This window comes from Zosterops lateralis (genome assembly GCF_965231275.1).
Source record: "Zosterops lateralis genome assembly, chromosome: 7".
Classification (NCBI taxonomy): Eukaryota; Metazoa; Chordata; class Aves; order Passeriformes; family Zosteropidae; genus Zosterops; species Zosterops lateralis.
In genome coordinates this window covers 17,104,084-17,128,745 of record NC_139767.1, presented here as the reverse complement: position 1 = coordinate 17,128,745, position 24,662 = coordinate 17,104,084, and the positions used below count along the sequence as shown (strand labels likewise).

At 41.2% G+C, this 24,662-nt stretch overlaps 1 protein-coding gene across 1 annotated transcript in view; it reads right to left on the bottom strand.

The window, feature by feature from the left end:
• The window catches only part of CHN1 (chimerin 1), a 94,419-nt gene extending 85,271 nt beyond the window's left edge, over positions 1 to 9,148 (bottom strand). The window contains exon 1 of the mRNA XM_083865762.1: positions 9,028 to 9,148. Within this exon, the coding sequence (XP_083721888.1) occupies positions 9,028 to 9,136 (109 nt within the window). The 5' untranslated portion in view covers positions 9,137 to 9,148. The remainder of the gene's footprint in view (positions 1 to 9,027) is intronic.
• Between the last annotated feature and the right edge of the window lie 15,514 nt (positions 9,149 to 24,662).

Below are 24,662 nucleotides of genomic sequence, written 5' to 3'. Positions count from 1 at the left end.
CGTTTATCCAACATGTGAACGTTCCACCTGTAAGAGAGATGTGAGGAAGAAGTATGTCCTGTTTGGGGTTTTTAGGCTGGGTTTTTAAAATGAAAAACGATCCAAGATTGCACTGAAACACTGTGTCCAGATTCACATGGAAACCATAAAACACAGCTGAAAAACACTGGAAGACTTGCCCTTCCAAATAATTATCAGCAACTTTTACAGCCTGTAGTGTGCTCTGGATTGCATATGTATCAGATACTAATTCAGCATTGAGGAGACTGACTTGTACCCTGCCAATGCGAGCACAAGGAGTGGTCAGGTACTGCACTAAAGCACTGAACTGGTTTTTCAGAACTATTCTCCTTTTTTCACAGTCCCCTATTTACACTGCACAAGAAATAATTTAGTCTCTCCTTATACATTGCTGCAGCAGTACTCTAAAACCTTCCTACATGAAATACTTTACTGAGGTAGGTGAGGGTGCTGAGGCATTGGAACAGGTTGCCCAGAGAAGCTGTGGCTGCCCCATCTCTGAAAGTGTTCAAGGCCAGGTGGGACAGGCTCTGCTCTAATGGAAGGTGTCCCTGCCCGTCCAAGGGGTGTAGGAACTAGATGACCTTTAAGGTTCCCTCCAACTGAAACCCCTCTGCGATTCTATGATGCTCTATTGTACTTGCTATGTAATTTAAATGGTTGCAACTGTGGTACTGTAGTTGTGCTAACACACCACAATGCAGTGGGCAACAAAACAATTCTAGTATTTAGGAAGCAGAGTTTTACCTTGATATTTAGAATGAAATTTCACACAAGCAAGCTGCCTTGGGACATTCAGTTTCTGATCAAGATCAGAAAACATATATTTTTATTTCAGCTTCTTAAAAGGCAAGACTGCTCCTGCAACAAAGGAAGCAGGAAGGAGATGGAGATGAGGACTGTAGCAGAGAGGAAACCACCACCTCCCTCCCACCAGCACCAGGAGTATCCAGACCCTACCACGTGATGTTTTCAGCAGAGCCAGATGCTGCCACTGCAGCAAAGCTGGATGTGACAGTGGGCTTTGTTACAGAACAGAGACCTGCATCTTCTTCAAGGGCCACAACCAGAGGATGTAGTTTTCCTGATGCACTCTCCCAAGGGACTAAGATTCGGTCACATGAAAAACAGACCACTTTATCACATCCTGTAAGTATTAACAAAATTTTAACCAAAAGCAAACCTGACATGACCAGCCTTCCATGATGCTTATCATGAAGAGCTAGTAACGTTATGAAAATAAATTCAGGGATAAGTGTATCAAAATATGTCATAGAAATTAGACTCACATAGGAATAAATAGAATTTTATGAGCACAATTTCCAGTAACTTTGAAATCACTTCATATATATCATTTTCATTTTACAGACCTTTTTCATTCATAGTGCTGTAAATGTCAAATGTCAGCCAATTCTTACACATTCACAGAGACTGCTGCACACAGAGCAGTACTATTGGCTTCCCAGCTGGGTGTGACCAACCTTTCTCCCTCCCCTTGACTAGAATCAGGACAATGACCAATCGCTCACGGCACAAACAGCCAAACCCTCAGAACAGTGTGGAGAACTGCAGGAACTCTTCCTGGGCATGGCCAGCAAAGGTGCCTGAAGCCCAGATGCCATGCAATTACCAAGTCCTAACTATACTGTTAAATGCTTTAGAAGACCAAATATTTCAGAGACCTTAAATGGCACTTTTCCTTGTTTCAACACAGACTCAAAAAAGCAGCATCTAGAGGTTTTTAATTTTATGCAATCATTTGTGAAGATGTACAAGCCAGATATAATCCATGGTACTGAAAGAATAACCAAGCCAGTTTATGATTTTATGAGGGAGGAGGAAGCATCTCATCTTCTGCTACAAAAGTGCCCTTGAGCAAGGTCTCGGGTCTGTTTTGTTTCATTGTGAGGACATTTGTGTGCAGAACTGTACACTCTCTGTCCACAGGGTGGAGCAGCTCAGTAGCCTGAGCTGTGGATGCTACACTCCACGCTCAGAAAAAACAGAATTGTCCAACAATGCTCATTCAGCTTAGACTGCACAGAGCAGCTACCAATGTCTGCACCCCTGGGGAATCCTAATTAACCTGCCTTTATTCAACAAAAATAGAATAGTCTTCCAAAAGGCTTGTGCTTTGAGTTTACTGATTAGAGCAGTATTTAAAATATGATTATAGTACTGCCAGTCTGAGTAAACACACTCTTTTCTTGACACTGAGATGTGCTTTCTGTGAATGGAAAACTTTTTGTACACCTAAAAACATAATTTAAGACGTCTCAGAGAGAATTAGTGAGATAATAAAGTCCCAAAACCTGACAAAGCAAAAAGCATCAGCTGAGTCCAAAACAAATAGAAGAAACCCCACATTTACACGTGAAACATCAGCCCTTGGCCAATGTGAAGTGTACATCAGGAAAGCTTCCTAGATCCTCAAATTCAGAGTGTCTTTCACTTCAACATCATCAGATGAGACCGTGTTACACAGACTGTCTCCATTCTTAGTGGATCTGCAGGAGTCAAGGAGGAAAGAGATGAAATTGTTAATGATGTGTCTGAGCTGATGATATAAAAGTATAAAAGAATCTCCTTGGAGAAAACTCAAAAATCTCACCTTAATTCATTACCTGAGCACACAACTGGACATGTCCTTTCCAGTTTTACCAACAATTCTCAAACTTCTGATTTCTTTAGATTCTTATACAATACTCACAACTGAAAGGAAACACAGTTTTATACTAGCCACTGTGTAAAGCACACTTCTAAGCACTAAGCTGAGAAGCCATGACTCAATTTTTTTCATCGTTGTCTATACTGATAGTATCACTTCTCTGGTATTTTGATCGATTTATACAAATTTACTAGTTAATAGATTCTATACAGATTTTTCTTTTGACTGCATTGCTGGCAAAACTTTTTCAAGCCTTCTCTCCTTATTTGTTTCATTAGGTTCTATAAATCATGACAGGTTAGCACAGCACCTAGGAGAAAATATTCTTACAACTCTCAGCACTTGGACACTTTTCCTCCCAGACACATGAATGGGAGTTGGAAGGTCAAAGTTTCGCTCTAAAGTGGTTTCAATTTTTAACAAATCACCTTCATTTTTAAATGTTAAAAAACCCCCAAACCTAAACATTGTACTAAAATCCCTAAATTGTTTAATCTAATTAGGCTATTTGTAGTTCCCATTTGACTAGATGTTGAATTGCTTAAATGTTCTCTAAAATTAGCTTGTTATCAGTCAGTATTGAATGAAACCCAAGTATTTTAAGCAAGGGCTAACCACTTCAACAGTATTTGTTGCAAAGTGAAAAAGATCACTTTGAATTCACTGCTGTTCTGGTGAAAAAGACCTAGCAAGGCAGTGCCACATGGGATATGTACTCACTTTGTTGCTTACCTTATGCTCTTCAAGCAGTTTTCAAAGTTCTTTACTTTTTTTTTTTTTGGCCTAGAAGCATCCATGATAGACACCATTCCTATCATTCTACATTTATGTTCCCTGTAGTGTCAAAAGCCCTATTATAAATGTCCCAATTCCATGAACAAGCCTCCATTACCTACTTCAGTTAAGGGACATATTCAGTGAACATTTTTCTGGTACAATGGACTCTTTTAGTTACGGGGCTCTGTCAGTAAACTTCACAATCACAAGTAGCCACAAGTTTTAAGCATAACTCAGGGCCATATACACAAATATAGAGAAGAACTTGAATTGTAGGTGATCTGTTTATTTCCTGTTCTTAGAAGGCTCTGACACACAAGACAAGAAATAAACAGATTAATTTTTAAGTATTTCCTATCCTACAGAGAATCTGCAGCATTACCTTTTGTGAGCCATTTTTAGAGGAGCACTTACTTTCTCTGTTCCTGTGCTAACCAAGCACTCTAAAATGTAATGCCCTTTCCCAGGAAAACATTTATTTAGATAAAAATTTCTTTATTTAAGACTGACCCATTAGAAAATACATGCTTGAACCAACACAAGTATATCCCGCCTTTTGAAGCAGCCATGAGTCAGTAAGCACAGTTTGCATGGAGAACAGTAATCACAGATGCATAGAACTTGAAATGGTAATTTGTTAATTAGTATTTCAAGTATGGAAGAACTTATTTCAAAAGGTTCACTTCATACCCACAGTAGTAAATAGTCATAGAAAATTAATTCTGTATAGTATGACATCAGAGCTCACAGCTGGGGAAGCAATTCTGTTAAGTGAGCAAATTACTATTTATGTGTTCCTTCAGAAACACATGGATACCTGAAATGGAGATACCATTGGCTTCTTTGTCCCTGCCCTTTCTGCCTGTTTCTTTTATTCTGATATTTTCCCTAAAGATTTCTCTAAAATGAGAAATTTCTCTAAAAATTGTCCTTGTTCATCATCTCCTTATAAAACCATATCTGTCAAGCTGACTACAGCTCTGTCTCTAATCCCATTCATCTGTAGCCACTCATCAGAGTGCAAGCACTTTGAAGATTAAAAGAGAATTGCTCCGCTTCTCATTTCTTAACCACCAATACTCAGGGATGAGTTTTCATCCATTGGCAGGCTCTGAGCAAGAAGGCAAGAACATGAATAACTAATGACAAATATGTCCATAAAGATCTCTCCTGGCTGTTTTGAAATGTCCTCCTTTGTTCACACAAGAGAGTTGATGAGCAAATAAATGAAGAGGAAGGGAATTCATAAAAGACAAGGACAACCCGCAAGCACTAAACAAAACAAAACAATTTTGCTTTCAAAGTGCAATGTTGACTTTCTTTAAACATTTTTCAGGATATTCAAAGACACAAGCAAACAGTGGGATAACTTAATACTTCCCCTCCTTTTCCGTCTACATTGTTTGTTATCTTTCCAATAGTTGAGTCATCCAAGCGGAATGACAGCGTGCACCTTAGCCATGTCACTGTGCAATCTCACATCTTAGGGTATTAACAGATGGCTTTAGGAAGTCTAGCCATAGAAACGTGACTGATTGCTCTTCCTGTCACTAGGAAGCTGCTACCCTGCAGGGATTCAGCACAGCAGGACTGGTGGGTACCCCTGAGCCAGTTCTCTGCTAAACCAGACAAGTGGCTTCAGCCCAGCTTCCTGAACTCTGGGCATGCAGCCACCAGACTTTGTGCTGAGGTGGCAGAGAAGGACACCAGCTTATACACCATTCCAGCTGCTGCCTCAGGCAGCAAGAAACAGTCAGAGAGAAAAAGGAGGCTACACCTGTAATCACCCCAACCCTCTGTAAGGCAACATGACTGTGCTGTGGGAGGGAAAACAGCACTAGAACTGGACATCTGCTCAAATTCCAGACATTTACATACACTGCATGTGAAAATGTGCACTTTGTGTGGGCTAAGAAGTTTTTAAAATCCCCACACCAGCTCTTAATAAGCAATTCAAATGGATGTCAAACCTACTGCATCTATTACTTGCAACACACAAAAGCATCAGACAGTAATTTTTTTCTGCTTCTCAGAGAAAGTTACTGTCTTCCAGTCTTTTGCTGATGCAGTCCTTGTGCAGGATCTGCTTTCCAGTGCAAGTTAGATCAAACTTGCATTCCAAGTGCTTGGCCACTGGAACACAAACTGAATGTACTGGTGAAACCCTACTTTGGCTGCTACCATGAAAAAGCATGGCACATATGGGTGACCACCCATGGTCACAACAGGCTATTTCTGCCACTGTAGCTTTATCACACAGTCCCTGAATATCCTGAGCTGGATCCCAAAAGGATCATGGAGCCCAAGTTCTGGCCCTGAACAAGCCAAAATCACAGTATATGTCTGTGAGTGTTAACTCTGAGTAACTCTGAACCCTGCTGGGATGACACGTTTGCCTGAAGTAGCCAGCATGATTGAGGTAAGAGAGGTACATTTTCAGCTAACAACTTCCAGGCCCTCCCATTGCTGACTAATTCCAAGAGGGGCTGCTCTTCCTCTTCCCATCTGTGGAGCAGCTGAACTCCTCTTTCCCATAACCCACATCACAAACAGACCCATCATCTGTACCACTGCACCAGGGGAACATGGGCAGCCCCCTGTACATCTTCCACACAGCCAACTGTCAGCACAGGATGTCTTGGAAGGTCATGAGTGAGAGACAATGACAAGATGAAGAAAAGAATTTCAAAATAACTAAAACTGATAAAGTGAATAGTCTTAATGTTTTCCTCCCTATTGTTACATCATAATCTTGCCAATAAGCTATAACTGAAAAGGTGTAAGTCAGGAACCCCTTAGGCTTTATGTGGTTTTCTGCAGAAAAATGCTGTTAATACATTGTTAATACTAGAAACTTTTTTCACAACTAACTGCAAACTGCAGACAGTGCTCCTGTGGCAATGTGGGGCTGTTCTGAGGACAATGGCAAAGGGCAGCCTCCAACAGGACCTGACTTTCAACTGCCTGAGAAGTGCATGTCCCTGCTAATCCAGGATCTGCAACCATGTCAACCTGGTCTCTACACCTGTCCCCTTCTAGAAGAGTCTTTGGACTATGACCCAAAAGCACCATAAAACACTCCTAAGAGTGTGTAGAAAGCACATTATGACATTTCCCAACTCTCTCCTCTCCCTTGCTGTGCTCACACAAGTACACACTGATCGAAAGGGACCTAGGAAACTTGGGGAATTTTCTCCCTCACCAAAGTTGACATGGCAATTTATCTCAAATTTTACATGCTTCTGGAGCACAACTTATTAGAAGCAGCCTGAGAATGGGGAAATTTGGTTCAGTGTAATACATCATTATGGGCTAGGGCAAATACAAATGCAATATTGACCCCAGAATTTATGTGAGTGAGCATAACCAAAGAAACCACTCCCCTGAGAACTGTTTGATCAAGACAATTTTACCAGTATAAGATAGATGTGAATTTAAAATAGTACAGTTACAGCTGCTTAATGCCTTAAAACAGACACATTAATTCAGACATTATTTTGCCTTTCCTCAGATTTGCTGATATTGGTTTGGTAGAGGATTATGTTGAAATAAACAAAACCCCTCTTGTTTGTGGGTTATATTTTTAATTATTTACCATGGGTCAGCTCCTGTGTAATAACAGAAAATGCAACCAGCAGCCAACATTTAAAATAAAGGCTGAACACTGCTCCTGAAACTCAAAGCAAGCATGTTGTAGTCTGTCTTTGTTATGTGCTGAGACAAAGTGTGGCAAGCTACCTCAGCTCAGAGGACTCAAAGCAACACAGTAAGCTGTGCTAGCTCAACCATAAATTAATCACAACCACATCTGCAAACATATTGCACTCACATACATGTCTGCATTTACACAACTCACACCCTTGCATTCATAGTTCAAGACATACTGTAAAGCTTTTACATTTGGGAAAGGCACCATGTTCATTTGCTGATGGATATGAGCTGTATTTGTTGCATTGTTTTATTGTCAGTTTTTGTTTTCTTAAAAGGGTGCAATCCTGAGGTTTTACCCTCAGCAAGATAATGTTTAAAAACTAGACAGACACAGCAGAGCACCTCACTCAATCTTCTCCTGACTCATTATCTTTTACATGTTATCAATGACATTTACTGTAACAACAGACGTGATAACACACAAAACCACCTAGTTACTTCGTAAGGCAAATCTGTATTAATAGAATATGTCATGCAGTCGATCAAACATATGCAAATTGGAAAAGAATCACATAAATTAAAAAAAAATAAAAGAACCTGATATAGGAACGCCACTTTCTTTAAAAGTTAAGATTAAAATATTCTTAATTTTTGCAGACTAAGATTATAACGGCAGTTAGCATGGAGAATGTGTGTATTTTAGCCTATTTTTTTCCTGTTAGGGAAAACTACAATATTTACCTCCAGTGTGAGTGTAACAAACTACACATTTTTTAACACTCTAATTCAAAAATGATGCAATGTAACACACACAGCGGCTGTTTTAAAACAGCTAGTCTGCCGTTTGATCTGTGTTCACTTTCGCTTCTAAGTTTAAGAGCTTGATCCTCACTCTACACCTGACAACCTGCAGGGCCTCCCTACCTGCACCTCCTGAAGTCCTGTGAACTCAGTGACGAGATCAGGCATATAATGACAGAGTTATGGTTACTGTGACCTGTGAACATTTTACGTCATGAAAATCTCGAAGAGGAAACATAAATATGGGAGGCAGCACTGTAACTAAATCCAATACAGCATAGATTTTATTTGCAGACAGCTATCCTGCAACATGTGCTAAACTTCCTCTTAGATGGGGCTCAGTATGCAGAATAATACAGCAGGTGTCAATTTTTAAGAAAGAAGACTAAAACCAGGTTTTTGGGTTAAGAAATTGTACCAGTCCAAGAATCAGGAGATGAATGAAAGCAAGCCATTTGTTTACATATGAAATAAAATCTACAGTATAAACACAATGAACAGACTTCACATCCTCTATTCACTAGAAATCACTTGTGGTGCACGAACTTCTGTCAATAAAGAGTATTCCGATTATCCTGTTAACTCTGTACTGACCTTAGTTACACTAATTTCTGTCTTCCTTTGCACTGCTGCATTCACCTAATGCTGCCAGACACAATTTGAAGCCTTTTTGTTTGTTTGCCCACTGTAAAACCGTGCACGTTAAGCCCAAGCAAACCTAATTTAATAACGTTACAGAGCAGAACCCACACATTCAACAGTTTAGACCGGAGTTTCCCGCAGCCGGCTCCCAGCACGGTGTCCCAGGCTGTGCAGCACGGCCGGAGCAGCGCTCCCAAAGCCTCCCTTCCCGGGCTGACCGGGGCGGCTGGCCCCGTGTGCGCCCCGCCGCCCCCGGGGGTCCCCCCGCGCCTCCCCTGGGCTGCCGGGGCTCCCCGGGGCCCCTGAACTTTTCCGTGCCCGCCTCAGCCGAGCCCCGCGGGAGCAGCGCTACCCCCGCGCCCGGCCCGGCCCTGCGGGCGGCGCCCACGCCCAGGCGCTGCCGCGGCGCAGACAATGGGGGCGGCGGCCCCGCGCCCGCCGGGCCGAGGCGGCGGCGCTTCACTCACCGAACAAGGTCAGAGCCATCGCGGCGGCGGCGGCGGGGCGGGCCCGGGGGGCGGCGGGGGCTGGCCGGGCGGCGCGGCGCTGGCATTGGCGCGGCGGCAGCTCTGGCATCAGCGGCGGGGCGCGCCTGCAACACAAGTTGAGCGCGGGGCTGTCAGCGCGGCACCGGCGGCCGCTGCCACTTGCTGCCGCGGGGCGGGGCGGGGCGGGGCGGCCCGCAGGGAAGGGCAGGGGAGGGGTGGGTAGGGGAGGGGAGGGCAGGGCAGGGCAGGGCCGGGCCGGGCCGGGGGTGTCGGGGGAGGGCGGCCGGCCGGGGACGCGCGGCACCGGGACAGCCCGCGGCCGCCCCCCGCCCGCCCGGCGCTCACGCTGCGTCCCGCCGCCTCGGGGAGCCATCTTGGCCGCACGGCCCGCCCCGCCCGCCGCGGCCGCCGGGACCGTTCCCATGGCAACGCGGCCGCCGGCACAAAGGGATGGCCCGGCCTGCGGGGGGCCCCGGGCCCGCCTCCGCTCCGGCTCCGGTTCCGCTCGGGCCTCGGGCACCGCTGGGCCCGTCCCGGCACCGCTGTCCCCTGAGGAGATGCCCTGCGGAAAGCGCCGCTGCCTCCTCGGCCGTGACAAGGCTGCGCCTGCCGGATCCGGCAGAAAAGACAACGGTCCTGGGAAGAACGTGACTCTTTCCACTTATATGCCAGCAAGCGTGAAGAGAGCAAACACACAGATTTCCCCTCAAAATATTTTGTGCGAGGAAATTTCAGCCAGCCCAGCTGTCATCGTTTTTCGCTGTCCAGGACCGTAAATGTTAGCGCTAAAGCGCTTAACTGAAAGGCGGCCCCGCTCCCGGTGTAAGCCCCTTGTGCAGCCGGCACTCTCCTCCTGAAGGCAGACACTTCCCAGGGGCTGGCGGGCAGCCCGGGGCAGCTCTCCCTCTCCGCTCAGGAACGCGCGGAGAACCCAAACCCAGCCGCAGCGCTGCCCACGCCAGTTTAATCCGCTATAGCCGTGCGAACCCACCCCCGGCAGCAGAGGCTCGGCAGAGCTCAGCCGGGGCAGGCGGCCCTGCAGGTGTTCCCGTGGAAGGCAGTCTCGGAGCCTGTCCCGCCGGCTCCTGGGCACTGCGGCCTGGGCCTGCAGGACAAGGCTCTGCCAGAGACGAGCCTGCAGGAAGAAAAGTGTGTACATAGGCTGCGATTAGTGGTTTCAGTCCTGTGAATGCAGCTCAGGGTCAGCGAATGAATAAAACACCTTTCCTTCCACAAGGCAATTAAAGCATAAAGGCCTGTCTGAAAAATAGGTGGTTTATGCAGTCAGCTGCACTCAGGTTTTCATGTTCAACCTTCTGCCTTATCTTTGTTGTAGAGACACAAAGGAAAACACCATGGGGAGTTTTCAATATACCTAAATATTCTTTAAGACAAAAACGTGGCATTTGTAACGTCTGTCATATATTTCAAAACACGGGGTTTTATGTTTATACACCTCACTTAGTGTGCAAAGTTCAAGAAATAAATGCAAGAGTGATTGTTTCCTTCTTTTTATTCCTTCCCAAATAAATTCTATTGTGATGGACCTGATTTTACAAAACATTTTCATTTTGCATGTATAAAGTGCAAACATTATACAGCAGATGGACTACCAAGAAATAATATTTTAATTGCAGGGTTAAAAGGTTAAAAACAGAGGAAAACTGGTTTGGAAAAAAGCAATGCAAAACATCTTTGTAATTCTGCTTACACGATTTGACCTTTGTGTGCACAGAGTGTTTTCCTTGGCTTTTTGGAAATAAGTTGGATCTTCAGATTTTTTTTCCCCCTTAGATTTCCTGGAATTAAGTCCCAAGCTTTCATTCCAACTTCCTTCAATTAAATGGCCAGCTTTTACTCTTCCACTACTCCCAAATCTTTTTTTGCAAACTATTCAACTGCATGTTTACATTAAAATGCTTTCCTGTTCAGAGTATAAAACTATTTTTTTTGTAATAGACAGTATCAATACTACAGTTAAGATCAGCCTGAGTGATTTGATTAGTCATTTCAATTGTCTAATAATGCCTTTGCTATTAGTGCAGTTATTGCTAAAACCTAGGGAAGCGTGTTGGGCATTTCACAGTTAGTGACTGTATTTTACTGTGCCTGGAACAGTAGCCGATTAGAGTTTTCAAAACAGCTCAATGGTTATTTCTGATTAGATTCTTTGCTTGGCTTAGGAGGATGTTTTGGCCCCAGCTCCAGCAGCCTTCAGGGAACAGCAGCAGCTTTAGGAAGGACTTCACCGCCAGGCTCACCCCCAGAGCCCTCAGGGCTGTTGGCAAGCGATGGGGCCAGCGCGGGGTGTGCCCGTACACATCTGTACCATCTTCCCCAGGGCAGCTCTGCCTTTACCGGGGCTGACAGCCTCAGCACAGCGCGAACAACTCAAAGGTGCAAAGCAGAAAGAAACATTGGCCCGAAACTCACCAGGCAAAGGTCCCGGCCACCACATCCTGCTTTTGAATGGACCTGAAATCCTCATGGAGATTTCTCTTTAATAACAACGTTATCTTAAAATTACGTAACGCCTTATCAAGCCAGCACATCTTAGGCACAAGCGATAACAATGACTTAACTACAACTCTGGGAATTTCATTAGAAAAGAGCTGGAGCTCCCCGAGCAGCAGCCCCCATCACCGTGCACAGGGACCAAGGGAGGAAATGCGGATGCTCGGGAGCAGCCGGCACACAGCTCCCACCTGGCTCTGTCCAGCCGCAGGGCTGTTCTTTCCGAGAGATCCCCAGCTCACAGGTTTGCCCTTTCGCAAGGGAGAGAACAAAAGAGAACCCCGGTGTGCACGACCTTGGTTTGAATGGCAGCAAGGATGAGCTTGTTTTGTTCCTCTGGATCTTTAGCCCTTGAAAAGCCCTCCCTTGCACAACTGGCTTGTTAGCTTAACATTGTGTAGCAAAGGTGCTATTGTATTTGCCACCTGGTAGGAATATTTGTGGGTGTGTTTACAAAGTTACCTAAAGCATAAAGGCTCCAGAAGAGAAATACATGTGTAACATGCTATTTTCTGGCCTTCTCAACATCCTTCAGAGGTTTCTTGCCTCGTATTTCAAACCTCAAAGTTGTTTAGAAACTGCAGTCAGTTTAGAAACTACAGCTTCATTATTCATGTAAAATATCACCACTGGAGTTTGGGGCTTGGTTTCTACTGTTTAGTTGGGGTTTTTTTATTATATTTTGGCTCCTCTCATTTCACTGTCTTGCTCTGGGTGCTGAGCACCATGGAACCAGTGGCCCATTTTCCAGTGGCTTTTCTGTGATCCATCACTTTGTCTGAGAGTCTCAAACAAAATTGCTTCTAATTACTTGACATTTATTCTTCAAACCTTAACTAATTCACTAATCATATAGTGATAAATGAGATTTTAAAATTAATCCTTGACATTTTTAAAGATTTATACATAACTGTAAAAACAGGTTCCTAGCTAGTAAATATGTTGTGTGAAGAAAAAAAAACCCCAACCCACCATAAATTAAAGCTGTCCTGTATTAATGGGAAGCAGTAAAAGTGAAGACATGGTGAGATGTTACCTGATGAACACGGGTAGCATCTTATCACAGTTAATGTCTTCTTGCTACAGATCCCCTTGATAGCAGGAAAATAGCATTTGTAGAAGCCTTGTCACATGGAGAATTTAATTTAGCTTTTAATGTGTAATTGCTGGAAGTTTGTGGGGCAGGCAGGGAAGTGGCCAAGGGCTGCCTTAACAAGCAGATTTGGAGTTCACAGTATTTTCAATGGAACATTTACTCCCTGGAAAACAGCAAGGCAGATTTCTCTCTCTTCTTCAGTAAGATAAATTAAATTATTTTAGCTAATTTAAAAGTCATCAATAAAAAGTTTGAAGGCTGACCAGCCAGCTTACTAGTTATAATTAATACTTATATAGATGACAGCTATTTGAATATAACATCAAGCCTGTTACCAAGCCCAGAACAACCATTGCACATTGCCAGCAGTTTGGATAATCTTTCTCCCTTTGATGACAGAACTGCCATTTGAGCCTGTCTTTTGGATGCTGCTGTTGTTCATTATTAATGGCAAAATCATTTAAGCCAAATATTACCCAACACTGTACAGGCATAGATGGAGAGAGAATCCTGCATCAACTGCAGCAGCTGGGAATAACCTTAGCAAATCAGACATAGTCAGTGTTTTACTAAGATCTATGCTAGTCTGTAGATTTTTGATTTTTTTTCTTTTATCTTCTGTGTATAGACTAGCAAAATAACAGTTATTAGGAGGAACTTGCATCTTGAATTTTCTGATCATTACTAAAGAAAGCAAGATGTGTAACATCCACCACAGCTCCTGTTTTAAATCACAGAATCTAACTACCACATTAGAACTCACATTTGGCACCCTATCCTGGTCCACAGAACTTGCACTATGTCCCACAACAACTTAGAGCAGTTTGGAACACAGTGGGTGGTGTATATCAGTGAAATGAAAAATGGGCTTAACACACCTGCTTTCAGCTCTCTGGGTCATGAAAAAATGTTTGACAGAAATAGGTGACAATGACAACCTTCAGAGTCGGATTTTTTCTTGTTACAGTAGAAGTGAATGCCGTAAGATCTAATGGGAAGAGCACACAAGCACGGTCTTAATTTTAAAACTAAGCTAATGCTGTTTACTTGAAATCTAAAGAATGTACTATGTTTAGACTGATGTTGAGACATTATGCCATTTTTGAATGGAACTGCATCAAAGGAAAAAAGCTCCCTTTTGCCTATGTTTCCTGAACAAAGTCCTTTGCAAGAGAATTCTTATGCAAATTTGCATCATGACTCTGTTTAATTGGATTTCTAAGATGTGCATAAATGTGGTGAGAAATACATCATAAACAGGTATTGTGCATAGGATACAGCTGATGCTGCCTGTGTATCTTGGCAAAATTATGTGATCTTAAACTTTGATGCTGACATGCACAGCATTTCTCTTGAAGCAGGTTCCAGGTGATGTTTAGAGCTAACAGTATCAAAACTATTTATAATTGTAAAAGGGCTTTTTTTCTTTTTCACTTGCAGCTGCTCTGAATGCACTTTAACACCAGACTTTTTATAAGCTTCTTATTGCTCTTGTGCAGACTTACTGGCATATCCCATAAGCACAGATTTCTAATATGAAACCCTCTAGTAACAAAATTATTAAAATACTAGGAAATGTCAAAATTGCTTGCACTTTTGCTCAGATATAAGAGCTACATACTCTATAAGTATGTAAGTACTCTAAGTCAAATTTTCTAAGACTCCTGTGTAAGAAACACAATATGGTTTTGATTTCTTGTTTTATTAAGTGAAATGAACTGGCTAATTAAAGAAATTCCAGGAAGTTTCTGCTTTCTGTCTCCTAAGGAAAAGCCTCAAGTGTCAAAGGAGATAATACTGATGTCTATAAAACACCCAAGTGTGTTTATACTGGCTATAAAATGCAGCTTATACCTTCTATTTAACTTTCATAATATTTTGTTTTTATACCATGTTTAGAAATTCATATTAAGCATTAGTTGAAGTAGTGCTTGTATATATTTGGAAAAAAACATAGTAATTGCAAATTAAAAAACAGAAGGCAAGCCACTGGCAAAATTGGCAAAAGTCTTAGGAATAAACTGTTATGACTATAATTTCATCCATAAACACTAAGAACAAGCTAGGCATCAAAAAATATGAAACTCTGCAAGATACTTCTAGTCCCATCTTTCAAAATGTCCCTAACCCTGGATGATAGTCTCCTACTTGAGGCCAAAAGTTGTACCACAGAACTGGCAGTGGCTCTGCATGCAATAAGTTGAGGCTTCTAGAGCTACTGGACCCACTTTAGATCCCCTGGATGGATTTGGAGAATTTTAAAAGATAACAATTACATTAATAATTATTCATATATATATGAATATATATTCATAACAATTCAGCAATTCTGCTGTATAGAACCAACACACTCTTGGTGCAATTATTTGATTTTCTAGTATCAGCCCCTCAAAGTAATTCCTATATTCCTAGAGAAGCCAATGTATGTGTTACTGAAGCCAGTCAAAAATAACGTTTTTAATGAGGGCATTAGCTATCCCAAGCAACTTGCTTCTCAGAGTTGCACCTCCTAGAATATTTAGGGTTCTTTGAGATAATGCCCATGATTCAGACCACATGAAACATTTAAAGGTATTTTAAGGCTCAGTAATGCATTTTACATGAACAAGGGTGTGAAGGCCCTGGTAAGGCAAATTGTACCAGTTTTGAAGTTGAATTTTATGTAATAGTTTAGGAAAATAAATAAGAAATGAAGTATAGAAACAGTGAGAATTTTCTGCTGTATAGACACATGCAATCATGTTATCAAGGGCCTTTGTAGAATGAAATTTAATGACTTGAAGATACTTTTAAGTCCAAGCCTCAAAACATTGAGACAGCACAGGATAACTAATTGGAAGTTTAAAAAATCTGTGATACATGTGTTTACTTCCACCAGGTAGACTTCTGAAGGAGAATATAAAACCTTCCAAACTGAGCAGGCAAGCACATGCACTACTGGTACCTTCCTGCTTTACTGCACGGCTAGCTCTGTGAGCAGCCACGTAATGGCAGCAGGGCACAAAAGGCAAGAGAGAAGAATCTTGGAAATACCTTCCGAGAACATCATTAGCTCTTCAGCATCGTAGAGAGATGACATTAACCAAAGCAACTTCAAAGAGCTGAAGGAGATTAAAGTTTTTCCTCTTAATGATTCTAAAGTGTTATTGAAAGGATCAATAGCTCTTCCTGTTAAACAAGCTGTTCAAATCAAGTATTCCTGGAGAGGAGAGAAACCAGTCCTAGAAGTAATAGTGGGATTTAATTACAATTTGAGAATTTTCACTATTCATTAACTTATCTGCCAGTGTCATAATAGTTTTAGTGAACTGTAAGTTTATAACATTGAGATTCCCTATGAAAGGCGAGAATTACTTGATTCCTTCTGAGCCCTTTTAACTGTGCCAAAACACATTTCACTATGTGACTCACATGGAGAGAAATTTCTCTTTTCTGTACCTGATGTCGCTCTTTTTTTCTGGGGCAGGAGGAAAGAAGAAAGGGAGAAAAAAACCACAGCATTTCCTCTTTCTTTAATAATAAAATAATTACATCCCATGGTGGTGCATGTTTTGCTTATTGTGTACCAGGACACGTAGAAAGCCCCTTAACAAATCAAAACTAAATTAGACTATTACTAAGACTTGGCAGCTTTTCAGCTGTGCAAGCAGAAGCTTTATTTTAAACAAAATCAGAGAGAAGTGATCTTGCAACCTGACTTGCACATCACCACACCAAACTGGAGTTCACCTTCATGGGTTAAACTGTAAAGTCATGCAATTCTCAGTCAAGCAGATATACAGGAAACTACTTCCTGGTTTAGTCCTTCCAACACTCAGTTTCTAGTGGTTTTCAACACAGAGATATGATACCAATGCTTTCAGTGCAAACACAGTAGCTTCAGAATTCAGAGTTTATCTGCACCGAGTCACTGATAAGGGAAGCACTTTCCAAAGAGGGTTTGGTTTGTTTTTTCCTTTTCTTCTTAAAGGCCAGTAAGTCAAGAAAATACGTTTTGAAAGGCCACAACCAAGCAAAGCTCTTTGGCAAAGCTCTTTTCCTGTGCAATATTGCAGGAGCAGAGGGACCCTCACCATTTCTTTGGGCATTGCAGCAATGTTTCAGCTGCCACTTTGCTGCTTGTTGTCAGAAAACAGCTTCTTGGGCCTCCCACGGGAAAACTGCTCTGCTTTCTGCTCCCACATGGAAGCATTTTCATGACAAACATGTCTTAAACTGTTCTAGGATAATAAGGGCCAAAAAATCCACTTAGTTTATTGTCTGAGTGCTCAAATCAAAAGCAATAATCCAGATTTTAATGTTATACAACATTAAAATAATTTCCTCTATACGGCATATAACCATTAGCCATATAAAGACAAAAAAAAAAACACCCTACTAAAACATGAGAAGTAACATTGCCTGCATTCTAGAAGCCCAGTTCTTTGAAGGAAAGAAAAACATTGTGCAGGCACTTTATTCTATTTCACTTGTTTTTGTATAGAGCTAAACAGCTTCAAAAACAGATGCAAAGTTCAGATGGATTGTTACTGATCAGTTGTTTTCTCTATTCTTTATCCTTTGTTTCAAGGGCTACTTGCCTTAAGATTTCTTTACTGTGCGCACAACAGAATGTCTTCCTTCTGACTGTAGAGAATCACAACTTCTAACGCATCCTGCTGCTCTGAAAACTTGAGAGTGAAAGGCAGATGCAGCTGCAACAGCTGCAAGACTGCAGTTGTTTCTCAGAGAAAGCCACTATTCTAGCTTTAAGAAACTGTCCCAGATCTAGGGCTTCCCTCATCTATTTTTAGCAAGCACAAACAAGGTAGATTTCTTGATGCTTTTCAGACTGCACTTGCCAATGCTCCCCAAACTCTTCTTTTTCTGCCTACCTAAACGGGCTTCCATCACAATTTACTCCCACTAAACCAGCACTGCTCTAGTCCTGTTTCTGCTCCCTCCCCTTTCTCTGCAGCTGCACTGGCTGTTGGCCAATGCCAGTGTCTAGGAAAATAACCAGCAGCACTCTAGAGGGACAGATGAGTGCATGAGTGCTGCCTCACAGCAATAGCAGTGGCCACAGAACCCAAACTCCCAGATGACCCCTTTAATGACATGTGCTGTGAGTGCCCTTGTTAATCGGATGCTTTAGTCTGCTGCAGTTTTCTTCAAATACGATACAAAAAAAAAGAGTCAAGGTTAAGGATTTCTTTATCCATCTACAAACTCCTTCCCAGCCCACCAAACCAATGTCATGCCATCTTCAGAGACTTCTACGATGATGGCAGCAGGGACAGATTAGATTTCGGCACCAGCCTGCAGAACACATCTCAGAAACCCTCAGTCTGATTACAGCCCTGGCAACTCCTGCTGCCAGCATTGTGCAATAAAATAGGGCAACATGGACCAAGAGATGCAGGAATTCAAACAATGCATGGAGAAAGCAGATCCATTAACAACACAACCCCTATCATAATGAAGTGCAAACCCACAGAAAGATGAAACTCTGCAGAGCTCTCTTCAGTCAGCTCCATGTATAAAGCCAGGCTATCTCCATCAGTGGGCTCATATCACATGCAGGCTCCTCTGCCCCACTTCCATTTATGTATTTAAATAGATCCATAAGGCTTTATTATTTATTCTTGCTGTACAATTAAAGTCTGTTATTCAACTCTAAAAGCCAGTTTATGGCAGTTACTTTTTCAGGAGTCTATTCTGGAAGCCAAATTTTAGTTTTGTTAAATTTTTTTAGAGTTTATATTCAACTCTGAGAAGTCAAGGAGGCAAACTATGTAATGGAGAAGCTGATACCATTCCCTGGTAGTTCATTAGAAGAGCAGAAGGGACAGCTTCCCCTGAGGTCCTTGGAGAATGATAGCTCACAGGGAAAAGCATCCTACCAGGAGAGACAGGTGAGCAGTCAGTGAAGCAGAGGTGGCTTTCGGCTCTTTTTATACAGCGATGGCCAAATTGTATTTTAGTATCAAGTAACAGTAAGGTGTGGCCTACAACTAGGTATGAAATTTTATCCAACTCTTGGCAAGGGAAACCTCCTTGACCTGCCTTAGGCTAGCTGCAGAGGAAGAAAAGAGCTCCCAAGGAGCTGGGCAGTGTGGCATCCCTGCCATTGCTGGCCCAGCTTGCATGGACTGTACCTTCCCTCAAATTCTTTATCTTCTCTCAAAACCTTAATGTGCTGTGAAGTGTAGAATACTACGAAAAAAAAAAAAAATTGCAAAAACTTGATGTCAATATAAAAAAAAGCATTTGTTCAAAATACCCAACAGTTACCACTAGATGGCATTTTGTTCCTGAGAAATTAGAAACTCACAGGTTTGGGATTATTTGTTACACACAGCAGGAAACAGTAAAAATAGAATTACTTACCTCATTCAGTTAATAATTTATTACCCATTGTTTCATACTGTCACTAACATAAGACATTTCATTTGCAGATTGATAAATCGCGTATATTTAACTATGGCTTGTGACTCTTCAACCCTCTGCTCAGTAGGTAGGGGTTTGAGCTGTTGTCAGCACTTACCAAGAATCTCTTCCACACTTTAAATGAAAGACAAATGTAGGCCAGGTCACAGACTTTGAGCATGCCATGGAAATCTGCCAGAAATGCCTTGCTCCAGTAACTATATACAGTATTTCCTATGTTATTTTTGGATAAACCCTTAAAACAGATTGCAGTAAAAAAAGAAGTTTCCACTCAGGAAGAGAGCTGCTACAATTTTCTTATTATGAAATAATAGCTTAATAATATTCACTTATTAATATTATTTTTTTCTGTGTTTCATTTTAGTTTCAGCTTGTACAAGCTGTGATGATTTACATTTTTAATCTCTGCAGAGTACAATGTATCATACCCAGAGCTGCAATGAAGCTTTGCTGGGTACAGCCTGGGGTGACATGCAGGTGGCATTGCTTAACACGACATTGTTTGGCCTCTGTTAACCTCTGTCAGATTAAGCCAAGCAGTAGTGTTTCCCTTACTCTGCAGCAGGAGTAAGGAGACTGTACATGATGATGCACCGCAAGTCTGCGCATTGCTCAAATTTTCTTTGACTGAACAATGCTTTACTGACAGAAGCATGGATGGTCATTAGCAGTGGCTGAATCAGATCCTGCTCTCATACTTGCTTGGAAAAGACTCATTACAGAAGGAACCTTACTTCATTAAGATAAAATTAATCCTCACCTCTTCATCAAAGAGGCACTAGCTTCTTTGAAGTTGGTAATGTAGAAAAGCTGCTTTAAGTCAAGTATTTTAAGAAACTGTGTGCTGCAACACTTTAAACAGCGTTATTTAGTTTTAGTAATTCTATACCTGCACTTTTTTTTTTCAGCTTGTTTAGCTTAGTACTATTCTCCAGCAACATTAAATGGACTAGAATAAATCAGTAGATATGCCAAACTGAAAGTTTACAATCTGTGAAAATTTGTAACAATCTAACTCTGACAAAGGGGTGACATTTTCTTCAATAGATGAGACCTGTAGGATTTATGCAACCTCCTGAATATGTCTGAGCACCTGGCACATTATAAAGTGCAGTTCCATGAAGAAGGGGTGTGTGCCCTTATGCAATGTGTGAAAACAACAACAAAACCTAAACTAAACATGAAATTACAAGAGCAGGTAAAGATCATTAGCTTCTTTCTTGAAACAAAAGAACTTTGCACACTTTTGTGACAAGGAACAGTACAGAATTTATATAACAAACTGGTACTTGCAATATACGGGAAGCATCCTAGTCAGTATAATGTGTTTCCATCCCAAGAAGCAAATGCTGTGCCATACGTGGCAAATACAACCCTGCTGTCAACTCAGAAACAGCATTCTGGTTGTATGGTGACTGGGAACAGAGCTCAAGGCTCTATGGCCAACAACCTTCCTACACAGCATTCAAGAGAGTGCTGCATAATTTAGAGATGAAAAAAGTCCTATTAGAAACAGGACTCTGGAAAGGTGGGGTAAATAGTCAGATAAAAGACAAAGAAATATTTGACATATTCACACACGCATTCAAGTCATAAATTGTAAACTTAATAGCTTAAGAGTCATTAAACAGTCAGCAAAATGAGCAAGTGCTCAAAATGTCATCCAGTGAAATATACAGCATCTCCTTGGTATTTACAAGGATTATATATAATTTTTAGCAAAAAATCATTAGCCCTCTACAGCAATTCTGCTGAAACAAAGAACAGAAAGAAAGAAAACGGAAATATTAGCCTTTTGCTTGTTTTCAAATCATAGCCAGTCCGACTATAAAGTCTCTTGGCATTTTACAGGCAGCCAGAATGACTGTATTATACGTTGTTATCACCTTTAAGAGTATCTTTCTCAACACAGCATTATGAATAACAGGATGTTTATACTACTTACCTCAAGTGAGATCAAAACATTTTCAACATCACTGTAAACATTTGGAAGAAACTGATCTTCACGGAACACATCTCTGTGTTAGAGGAAAGGGATGCTATAATTGAGCAGTGAAATGCAGCACCTTCTTGGTGTAGACATTTTCCCCCTCAGTTTCATTTTCTTAATTTATTCAGGGCAGTTTATTTCGTTTGTTGCTAAGGCAGAGGGCTCATTCTCTCCTTGCTCATCTCCTTTTTCTCCTGATCAGAATCCCAGATGTAGGACAGATATATTTTCCCATCTTCTTTTTAAACATAAGCAAATTAGTAGGCTTTTTAAAATAATTCAGTTAATAAAATCCAGCAGCCCAGTGGTTTCTCAAAGGCAGTATTTTTGCCTCCCATAATGGTCTAGAACAAGTGATTCAGCTAAAGGGAGGGAAATACTATTCAGGGACCGTGCCAGTACTAGCTTGCAGCAAACTGAGAGCAGGAACACTTTAGGCAGTAGGAAAAAAATAGACCTTTTGTCTTTCAGGTAGCTAAACACAGCCATCAGACCAGCTTTCAGCACATTCCATCCACTTGGGCACAGATGGTGTGAAATAGAGTTGTAATAGCTCATGTTTGTACTTTGATGTATTGAGATAGCCACAGGCAAGAGTGAGGCAAGGAAAACATGGCTACCTGCAATCCTGTTTCTCTGAAGCTCTCCCTGGCAGTGCCCTTATTCCTGAAGCTCACCTCAGCCCGGCACTGACAGTCTTCCCTAAGCCAGAGTACTCTCCTTTCAGTTCCTTAATTGCAAACCGAGTATCACCAGGCCCTGCTGCCCAAGGTGGTTACAAATACTGCCCACTCTGCCCTGCTTCGTTTCTGTTATTTGTATTAAAACCAAAGAAGAGTTCCTAGAACTCCTTGACTCCCTTTCTTTGCTTCAAGCTGTTCTGCACCTTCTCTACTTGTTATCTAGTCAGTCTATCCAGCTTAAGCTACTGTCTCTTTACCTATGGAGTAAAAATAATAATTGTCCTTGCATTTTACAACACTTTTCCGATTAATGATTCACCTCAATTAAATTGTTATAGGTAGTTTATCTAAAAATCTAAGAGCCTCTCCTCTCCTCTCCTCTCCCCTCTTCATAGGTTAAAGTGCTTGTAACAATACACATTATTACAGAAAATGGTAATAGAAGAGGGATAAAGATTTTCAGCAAGGGTTAAATTACAGTAATTACAGAAACTGCATCAAGTTGATGCATCCTCGTGTTCTATTGACAGCCATGTGATTAGATGATAACTCACCCCACACCTAGGAAAGTAAAAACTCTTTTTTGGAAGAGGGTTGCACTTAGCAGAGTTATGAAGCCATCAGCATATAACCTGTGCTCATTAGTTGTGCACAGAATCTGTAATGAAATATTTTTGAAGAAATCTTCTGAATTAAATACTTAGAAGTCCTTCCATATCTAAATATATATTTTATAATGTATCTTAGTTTAGGAAGATATAAATATCAAGATAACATAAGCTTCTCATATCTATTTTAGCTGATGACAAGGTAAAGAGTGTGCAGAAATTGCTTTTCTGACTTCTAACTTATAGAAACAGAAGTTTGCTATAGAGGGTTAACACAACCAAGGAAGAAGCAATATGAAAAAAGAAAGAATTCCACACTGAATACATAAGCACTTTCTGGGGCTCATCACACAAAGAATAATATTTTGAATAGGAAGAAAGTAAAGAAAAAGAAAGGTCATGGTCCTACATTCCATAAAGGAATGAAGAAAAAAAAAAAAAAGGTCACATTAAACCCTAAAATTACCATTGAAGAATATGAAACTTTGAAAATTTCATGATAAAATTGTCCAAACCAACCCTATACAGTGTTACACAACATGGGGTAAATAAATCATACCTGTGTTACTTTTGATACAATGGTTAAGAACAAATGTAAAGACTACTGCAAGCCAATCTTACACTGACTGTTCTGCAGTTTAAATGAGCACAGTTCCAACTATGCCTCTACTGAGGGAAGCAACAGGCAGCATATACATGCAAACAGCCTTCATTAGACACATTGTCATGAGTATATTAATCATGTCAAGAAGCATTGCTCAAGTTTCCTTCACTGCAATTTAACATACCTTACTTTATTAGGATGCACTTAATTTCACTATGCTTTCTCCTCATTATCATTTATGTTGACCAATTAAAATGTTTGTGTCTGTTTCTAAGCAAATTACTCCTGTAATTCAGGTAGCTGAAATCACTACTCATCTCACACTTCTGTCATCTCCTTCTCTCAGTGTACTACCTTCTTTGCCCACCCTCTCTTACCACTGTAAACAGAAAAAAACCCTTACTTAGATGGAATCGTTAAGATAGAAACCTGAGTCTTTTTGCAGCACAGACATTAAGAAGTGGGCTGGTTCTCCACCCCTCACACCCCTTGCCCCAAGAGCCCCTGTTATACAGCCTTTTGTTCCCTTGGAGTCACAAGCACAATTCATAGTCAGAAAAAGAAAGTAATGAAGCAAGGGAAGCCTCATACTTTTTCTCATATTGGGTTAAAAGTTGTGTGCAGCTTCACTTCACCTGGTCCATAATACAGAACAAATGCAGACACAGAGCAACTTCACCCTTTTGTTTCCTCCAAAGTCTCCCTATTGGGGTTCTGACATAAGCTTTTGAAATGATAGCAGAATGTACCATTCCACACGTCTCCAACATCCATAAATAAACCCAAACCATTTTTACTATTCTAAACATCAGACATGAGGGCATGATTTTTTTCTGAACCTTTGACAACACAACTGTGAGCCATTTATTTGATTACAGCTGTTATTTCTGGCTTCATGTATATTGAAATAGGATTAAAATAACTGGAAGGGAGGTGGAAATTCTGATCACACACAGTGCTTTTGCTGTGGAACTCAGGGCAACCGGGAATGGCTGAGCAACATCTGGGATCACCAAGCTATGTTTATGAACTCATTTATCTGTGGATTACCTTGGGCTCCTGGAACTAATGATACAGTGCTTGCTCCTGAGAAGCTGCTGGAGCTCAGCTGCAGAGCAATGGTATTTGCCTTATTTTCTCAAGAAACATACATGCTCTTGTATTCATAACATTACTTTGACATTACTGTAATGACTTCCAGAAAAACGCTGATAAGTGCAAAGATGAAGAAATAAGTCTGAAGACAGTGCTGCCTTTTAGAACAATTATAATTTCATTAAAATAGGAACATAACTTAAAGATAGATTTTATTCTCTTTGATGATTTACTCATGCAAACTGCACATAAAAGAAAACAGTACAGTTTGTGAAACATGTCAAATGTAAAGACCCAAAATGCTAAGTACAGAAGTAGTGTGACAACATCTCAAAACGGAATCCATGATAGTACGGCTAATACCTTTTCTCTATTTGCTGAACACAGATTTTAATGGTTCTTTTTCCAGCCCCACTGTTAAATTCATTAACTGTTTACACATCTCCTATACACTTATGTAGACTTATTTTACAAGCGCAACAGTTCTGTTATAAAAAAACTCCACTTATATGATTTAAAAGCCTTTGTGTTTAGGAGAGCAAATTATAGTATAATCAATGAGGCCGCATGTAGTCCACCAAAACTACAATGAAAA